Here is an 8,903-nt window from a genome sequence, read left to right as displayed (position 1 = left end):
GTTTTTGGTTCGAAGGATGTTGCAGGAATGTTTTATTGGTTGGACATGTGTAGTTCACTTTGGTGCTTCAAAATATGTAGCTTGTTATGAGCTGCTTCTGCAGCTTTGTGTTCTACTTGGCTTTAATGTATATAGGGATCTCCTTTGTTTCCTATATTCCATCCCAATGGTACACTCTTTTTCCTCCAATTAGGATTAGCGAGGTTTTTTAATGAGGTTCTTGGGATGGTGTACCTTGTAATCAAATACAAAGTACTCATTTTTCAAAAAAAAGTCATCGTCATCATCGGGATCCATTGAAATTTCACTTGTGGTGCTAGATCGTCTTGTGTCTTCAGTGTTGATGACGAACTTTGGTGGGGACTCTTTATAATCCTTTTCAGTCTTTATTGAATTTGAGCACTTGTCTTGGTTACTCTTTAACTCAGCAACGTTAAGGGCTTCCTCACAAGTATTCCTCAGATCGATCAAAATTTTACCCAACAAACGACGAGCAATCTAAAAGAACAGAAAAAAAATTAGGGGAAGCATGAACAGTTTAATTTGCATTAATAAGGGCTGCAAATGCTCATGGTTGAAGGGGGAATCAATAGGGACTTGAATAAAATAACATAAACATACTAAAGCATCATCTTTTCTTAGAACCTTTCTAATTGAAAAGGACATGCAAAAAGGAATCACCTTCGATCCAATTTTTAGTTTTTGCGACGGATTAATTCCATATTCATTAGGGATGACACCATCTGCAAGAAGCTGAGACAACAACATGCAGGTTAGTCAAGAGCGTTAGGATAAAATGCAATCCAACTAAGATAATGTAAACAAAGAAGTTGCAAAGTATGGCTAGATAAGTCTAAATAGAAAAGAACAACTAATAAATCAATTATAAGAGATGAACATCAATTTCTCCATGGTGGTAACATGTTTGTACCTAGGCAACTTTGAAGAGCTCATCCAGACCTTCCAGATTAAGATGAGCATTATGCAGAAGATCATATCTGTTGAAAAGAAGGTCAATCAAATATACATAGGAGCTCAGAAAGAAACGAATCATTTAAACTTTTAAAACCAAGGATATTGATATTCATGCTTATGAATGTTGGAGATTTGGATTATAGATTTTATCGAACATCAAAATTATGCCATGGTGTACCACACATTTGTTACATTACGACAAGATGCATCTCTTGTTGTGGAATTCGGGTTAATTTCCACCAATAATAACAAATTCACCTTGAAAACTATTATCTAGGTGACTACTGTGAAAACGATTGTACTAAAAATCACCCCAAGGTAGATTCCCAGGAAAGAGGAGGGGTCACAATGGTCCCTCTTAAAACTCACTTTCCTTAGACAGAACTACCAAGACAAGTAATTTTAATAGGACAATAATTAACAACAACTATACCCGACAATAGCTATTAAATAGACATAAAGAGAACACCAAGATTTAACGAGGTTAGGCCAAAATTATGCCTACCTCCTCTAACACTACTAAAATAATATTTCACTAATAGAGGAAATATTACAAAGAGAGAAAGAGTACAAATAGCCTTTAATAGTGAAGAAGGCTTATATTTGTGGGATGCTTAACTAAGGAGGATGATGGCTCTATTTTTAACAAAAGAATTTCCCCTCCTCCTTATACACAACCAATGTGGGACTTTGTCAAAAAACCAACAAATCTCCACCTTGGCAAATTCCACACACATCTCTAAAAAATCCAATCTTTAGTAGTGTCTGCAAATTCATCTTTCAATTTGTAACAATATTGACCAAGTCTAAACAATGTTTAAACTTGACCGCAGTTACCACTTTTGTCAACATATCAGCAGGATTCTCAGTGGTCCGAATCTTCTGGATTATGAGTCCACCTTCTTTTAGAATCTCTCGTACAAAGTGATATCGAACATCGATGTGCTTCGTCCTTGTATGGTAAAACCTGGTTCTTTGCTAAATGAATAGCACTCTGACTGTCATAATGTACTTTGATGTTCTTCTGTTCTATTCCAAATTCACCAAGCAACCCTTGAAGCCAAATTGCCTCCTTCACAGCCTCTGTAACTGCCATATACTCTGCCTTTGTAGTAGACAAAGCCATTGTTGACTGTAAGGTGGACTTCCAACTGACTGGTGCCTTTGCAAATGTAAACACATAACCAATAGTTGACCGACGTTTGTCCAAATCACCTGCATAGTCTGAATCACAATACCCAACTACACACTGACCATCTTGTTTGTCCTGCTGAAAGACCAAACCAACATCTACGGTGTTCAGAATATACCACATAATCCATTTCACAGCTTGCCAATGCTCCTTTATCTCAAACTCCCTGTTCAATTGAGTCTTTAGTTTCGCAATTTCTGTCTGACTCTTGGAAGCTATCAGCATATCATCAACATAAATAAGAAGATATATATATGATCCGTCTTGTAGCTTGCGTAAATACACACAATGATCATATTTTCTTCTTGTGTACTTCTGCCCTATCATAAACTTGTCAAATCGCTTGTACCACTGCCTTGGAGATTGCTTTAATCCGTACAATAATTTTTCTAATTTGCACACCATCTCTTATTTTTCAGCAACTTTGAATCCATCTGGCTGAGTCATGTAGATTTCCTCATCCAAGTCTCCATGTAAAAATGCAGTTTTTACATCCATCTGAACTAGTTCCAAATCCAAATGTGCTACCAAAGCCAACAAAATTCTGATGGAGGAATGTTTTACAACTGGAGAAAATACTTCATTATAATCAACTCCCTCCGTTTGAGCATAGCCTTTAGCCACCAATCTTTCTTTGTACCAGATGTTATTCTTGTCAGGAAATTCATCTTTCTTTGCATATACCCACTTGCACCCAATTGCATTCTTTCCCTTCGGAAGACTAACTAGTTTCCACGTCTGATTCTTTTGAAGGGATTGCATTTCTTCATTCATGGCGAGCCTCCACTTTTTATGTTCTGAACTTTGGAATGCTTCATTAAAAGTGGCAGGAACGTCATCAATTGCAATTGGTGATGCAAAAGAGACCATACCAGCATAACGAGCAGGTTGTCTAATGGTCCTCTTTCCTTTTCTGAGTGCAATTGATTCATGTTGCTGTGGAGGTTCTTGGGTCTGAACCTCTTCTTCATCTGACTCTTCTTCTACCATAGGAGAGTCATCATCAGTTTCTTTACTGGCTGGGTCAATTCTGCTTCCTTCAAACTCCACATGTTTGGGAGTTCCATCTATCTGCTCCAATTTTTCTGAAGTCACCTTTCTCAACATGGTAGATTCATCAAAGGTAACATCCCTGCTGAAGATTATTTTCTTTGTTTCTGGACACCAAAGACGATAGCCTTTCACACTAGAGGTGATCCCATAAAGATCACATTCTTTGCTCTTGGATCCAGCTTTGACTCCTTAACATGGTAGTATGCAGTGGAATCAAACACATGTAAGGAATCATAATCTGTAGCAGGTACTCCAAACCATTTCTCTAATGGTGTTTTACCGCCAATAGCAGTCGATGGTAAGCGGTTGACAAGGTGACAAGCATAAACCAAAGCCTCAGCCCAAAATTCTTTGCCTAACCCAGAATTAGACAATATATATTGAACCTTCTCCACTAATGCCCGGTTCATTCGCTCTGTCGCCCCATTTTGCTGTGGTGTAGATCTGACAGTGAAGTACCTGACAATACATTCTTCTTCACAGACTTTTAGAAATGGATCATTTTTGTACTCTCCACCATTGTCTGTACGGAGACGTTTGATTTTTCTACCTGTTTGAGTCTCCACCATCTTTTTCCATTTAAGGAAAAATCCTAGAACCTATCATTTGTCTTTTATTGTATAAACCCAAACTCCGGGAAAAATCATCACAAAGGTGACATAATATTTTCCTCCCAATGAAGTTGTCTTGGAAGGCCCCCATACATATGAATGAACATAATCCAAAATACCTTTAGTATCATGGATTGCTGTTCCAAATTTCACCCTCGTCTTCTTCCCTTTGATGCAATGCTCACAAAAAACTAATTTGCAAGCTCGAGCACCCTTCAATAATCCTTGATCTATCAACAATTTCAAGGATTTTTCACCAACATGCCCCAAGCGCATATGCCATAACCTGGTTGCTTCTGACTCCTGTTCATCAGTAGAAGCTGCCACTGCTGTCCCAACAATTATACTACCCAGAAAGTAATACACATTGTTTCTTTTCTGGATTCCCTTCATTATCACCAGTGCACCAGAGATAACCTCATAATCCCATCTTTTTCCCTCACTTCTAAACCTTTTGACTCTAAGGTTCCCACACGATTTCTCATTAAATCTGGTACATAATGAACACTTGTTAAGGTTCTGATTGATCCATCCTGATTCCTCAAGCGAATTGAACCAATCCCAATTGTGTCAAGAGGGGAATTATTTACTGTGTAGACAATTCCACCTTTTAGTTCTTTAAAATCAAAGAACCATTCTCTATTAGGGGTCATATGGTGGCTACAAGCTGAATCTAACAGCCATGAACTGGAACAGCTGGTTGATGGCGTAGCAGCGAATGTGAAATCTGAATATGTATCATCATACTCGACCACATTTGATTCTGAGACAACCTTTCCCCTTTCAGGTTTGCCTTTATTCTTTAGCCTGGGACATTCTTTCTTCCAGTGCCATTTTTCTCGATAAAAGACACATTCATCTTTGCTCAATATGGACTTTGACTTCGATCTCCCTCTCCTTCCTTTTATTATGACTCTTCGAACGACCTCTAACAACAAGAGCTTTTACTTCGACACTTGTGTTTTCTTGTTTGTCTTTCTTTCTCAATTCATAACTATACAAGGCAGCAATTACTTCACTGAGAGACACATCAACCTTCCCATGAAGTAGAGTAGTTTCAAGATACTCAAACTCATCAGGAAGTGATCCCATCAACATCAGAGCTAGGTCTTCGTCTTCAAAAGTCACGTCCATATTCATCTGATCAGTCACCAGCTGATTAAAGCTAGTAATGTGATCATTCATAGTGGTACCTTGTACATAGTTGAAGCGGAACAATCTCTTTTTCATGTATAGCTTGTTATGACCGCTTTTCTTTAAAAATTTCTCCTCCAGTGCCTTCTACAATTTACTTGCAGAAGTTTCCTTAGAAAATGCATACTTCTGCTCTCTAGAAAGACACGATCGAATAGTACCACATGCCAATCTATTGATCCTCTTCCATTCTTTCTCCTCAACATTACCCCAAGGAATTTTTTTTCTGATGTGGAAGATCAGCCTAAGCCGCAACCACAGAGCATACTAAAATAAACCAAGAGCTCTGATACTAATTGTTGTGGAATTCGGGTTAATTTCCACCAATAATAACAAATTCACCTTGAAAACTATTATCTAGGTGACTAGTGTGAAAACGATTGTACTAAAAATCACCCCAAGGTAGATTCCCAGGAAAGAGGAGGGGTCACAATGGTCCCTCTTAAAACCCACTTTTCTTAAATAGAACTACCAAGACAAGTAATTTTAATAGGACAATAATTAACAACAACTATACCCGACAATAGCTATTAAATAGACATAAAAAGAACACCAAGATTTAACGAGGTTAGGCCAAAATTATACCTACCTCCTTGAACACTACTAAAATAATATTTCACTAATAGAGGAAATATTACAAAGAGAGAAATAGTATAAATAGCCTTTAATAGTGAAGAAGACTTATATTTGTAGGATGCTTAACTAAGGAGGAGGATGGCTCTATTTTTAACAAAAGAATTTCCACTCCTCCTTATACACAACCAATGTGAGACTTTGCCAAAAAACCAACATCTCCAACCTTCTCACTATCCCAGACCATTTTGTTCATACATTATTTTTCCTAATTCAAAGAGACCCTAAATTTTAATATGCAACAATCTACTTAAAAAGAAGCAAATGTTCAACCTTATATCCAATAGGATGGTGAGATGCAACACTCAGCCCCTCGATCCGCCTACGCCATCATCATTGATGGTTCGTTTTCTAAAATCCAAAGAAAGTTCATTTCAACTATAATGTGTGGTGCTCGAATGCAATTAAAATCACGCAACAATCTCCTTGACATAAATAGATTGTTTTCAATTTTCTGTTTAGTGGATTCAAAGGTTTAAGCAAGAACAAATGAGGAGGAAATTATGTTGTGAGAAACGGGTGGTAGCAAATATAAAATTCTTAAACCAGGAAGAAAGGACATGTACATACGTTATCTGAAATATATAATTTATTATGCATGTAGTGCCTACTTTCTTGAAAAAAAATGTAAAAAGAATTAAAATAGATACTCACTTGCAAGAGTCATAAACATCAGGAATTTGAGTTATATCAAAGCATCTGCAGGAAAGTCCATTGTCAGTAAAACCAATAATGCTAAATAAAATGATGGGAAAGAATCACACTTTCAAGACACCAAATGGAAAATTATATATAGCTTAAGAATGGATATTGCTCTTCATACAATACACGTGAAAGAGAATATAAAATATCTGCTAGAATATTCAGATACCTGATGCACAAGTATACTGAAGAATAAATGTTGGATACTTATTCCTTACGATCATTATACAAATCTCTTTCAAGTTTTCTCCACCAAGCATACATCAAGAGGAATCCCTCACTACCACAAGGCAATCCAGAAGCAATCCGATAAATGTCAATATTCGTCTTGCCAAGAGCTTTTGCTTGGTCATATGGAGGAATCACATCATATGTGCTCGCTTCTATAAGAGTCTCATCCTCATACATGGCAAGTAGTCTCACTTGTTGAGTAACCTTCTTAGTCAAGGTTACCTGGTATATAGGAGGTGCAAAATGAAAAAAGAGAATAGTTATAGTAAAATCTTGTATTGCATATTCACTTGGTAACAAAGGGGGTGAAGGAGTGACTACAATGTTGAATGTTCACTTGTATGATGAAATTACCAGTTTGGGAAGGAGTTCAGAACAATTAGAAGGCAATCCGCTCCATCAGTCATCCAGGGACATTTAGATGTTCCATTACTATGAATTCTCCTCTCGCCAGAAGTTATAACATCATTCAGGCGAGCCTGCAATATATAGAGGAATCCTAAGACAACACTAAAAAAATGTGAAAAAAGGATTTTGCACCGAATGATCTGCAGAAAGTTTCCAACAATTAGAAATTTTATTTCACTTGTCAATAATATATTTTAGGAGATAAATTTATTTATAACTTATTTATTAGTTGTCATGCAAAATTATTAGTTGTCATACAACTAATAATAGTTGTATAATGCATAATAATGGCTCATAATGCATTGTAAGTTGGCAACAATAATGGTTCATAGTTGGCACTAATAATGGTTGCAAAGTGACATGTCAAAATCTCATATTTAGTCATTGTAATTTAGGGTATTTTCAAGATTAGTCCTTAAAGATTCTACTATAAATACCCTAGCTCATTTAGCTTCAAAACCATCCCAAAGCATTCTAGCTTTCTTCCAATACTAGAGAGAATTTAGAGAGTTTCTTGAGAGTTGTTTTATCCTTTTTATCAAGAGAGAATTATCATTGTTTTCTCCTTGGAGATTGAGAGAAGTTGTAATTTCTATGTTCTCATAGTGAAATTCTTATATCGTTGCCCATGGTTTTTACCCTATATTATTTAGGGGTTTTCCACGTAAATTTGTGTCTTCTTTATCTTCATTTTTATTTTCTCAAATTATCAGTTACGATTTTGCTCTATCCGATAGCCGTCTTCCGCAACATTATTTATATTGTACAATTAGGGTCAAGTTTCTTATGTTTAGGAGATAAAAGGAAGAAAGGAATCCCAATAGGACTATAACTTGTAATCCACATCCTATAAAAACAGATTGTGTTTTCTGTTTTTCAATAAGGATTTTAATTAGAATTTTTTTTCTTCTTCTCTTAATTACTTCCCTTCTATTATCTCAATTTAACTACAACAAAACTAGCTTTTTGCAACGTTTTTTACCTATAGCGACGTTTATAAGCGCCGCTAAAAACGCATGCGGCGTTATGACAAATGCCGCAAAAAGCGCCGCTGAAAATAGTGCCGCTAAAGTTCGCGACGTTTGTGAACAAAAAATGCCGCAATAGGTTATGATATATAGCGGCGTTTGTTCACAAAATGCCGTAATAGGTGTTGATATTTAGCGGCGTTTGTATTAAAAACGGTGCAATCGGTGTTGATGTTTAGCGGCGTTTTTTCTCACAAACGCCGTAGTAGTTGTTGAGATTTAGCGGCGTTTTTATCGCAAATGCCGCAATAAGTGTTGAGGTTTAGTGGCATTTTCCTCATAAACGTCGCAATAGGTGTTGCGATTTAGCGGCGTTTTTAGGATACAAACATCGCTAAAGGACCGATATATAAAAGCGGTTTTAGGTTACAAACGCCGCTAAATGTTTAGTATATTACGGCGTTTTTTTAACAAACGTCGCTAAATAACACATATTTTAACCAATTTAAAAATTATGTTCGATTACCCCAAATCTGTTATTTCAACCTGTTCCATTATCCAACAAACAAAACAACAATAACATCAAACTATATATCCATAACAAGCAACATCAAATCCAATATAATAAAAAAAAGTTTTCATTAACGTAATATAAGTTCAGTTAAACACGGTTCAATAACATTAACAGAATGCTCATAACATAAATGAGACTACGAAGGTGGATTCTGAGGTTGCGTTTTCTGTATCATCAGCATCATATCATTGAGTCGTTTTTCAAATTCTTCACATCTCTGCTGATATGATGCTTCTCTTTGTGCTGCCACTGCTTCTCTCTGTACTGCCGCTGCTTCTCTCTCCGCTTCTGCTGCTACTCTAGCTGCTTCCATTGCTGCTCTCTCTGCTTCCCTTCATTTTCCGCTTTCAAGTTAGCCATTT

At 36.6% G+C, this 8,903-nt stretch overlaps 1 protein-coding gene across 1 annotated transcript; it reads right to left on the bottom strand.

Annotated features, from left to right (window-relative positions):
* Window positions 1-709: 709 nt before the first annotated feature.
* LOC120166846 (inositol hexakisphosphate and diphosphoinositol-pentakisphosphate kinase VIP2-like) lies at window positions 710-6,973 on the bottom strand. Its single transcript, XM_039176038.1, has 4 exons — window positions 6,572-6,973; window positions 6,313-6,357; window positions 932-998; window positions 710-753 (listed from the first exon to the last, which is right to left on the bottom strand). The coding sequence occupies exons 1-3, from the start codon at window positions 6,766-6,768 to the stop codon at window positions 932-934; spliced, it is 309 nt and encodes a 102-aa protein (XP_039031969.1). The 5' UTR covers window positions 6,769-6,973; the 3' UTR covers window positions 710-753.
* Between the last annotated feature and the right edge of the window lie 1,930 nt (window positions 6,974-8,903).

Source organism: Hibiscus syriacus, unplaced genomic scaffold (genome assembly GCF_006381635.1).
Source record: "Hibiscus syriacus cultivar Baekdansim isolate YM2019G1 unplaced genomic scaffold, ASM638163v2 tig00111648_pilon, whole genome shotgun sequence".
NCBI classification, from domain to species: domain Eukaryota; kingdom Viridiplantae; phylum Streptophyta; class Magnoliopsida; order Malvales; family Malvaceae; genus Hibiscus; species Hibiscus syriacus.
The sequence above is the reverse complement of the archived record's forward strand: the minus strand, read 5'-3'. Positions and strand labels throughout refer to the sequence as shown.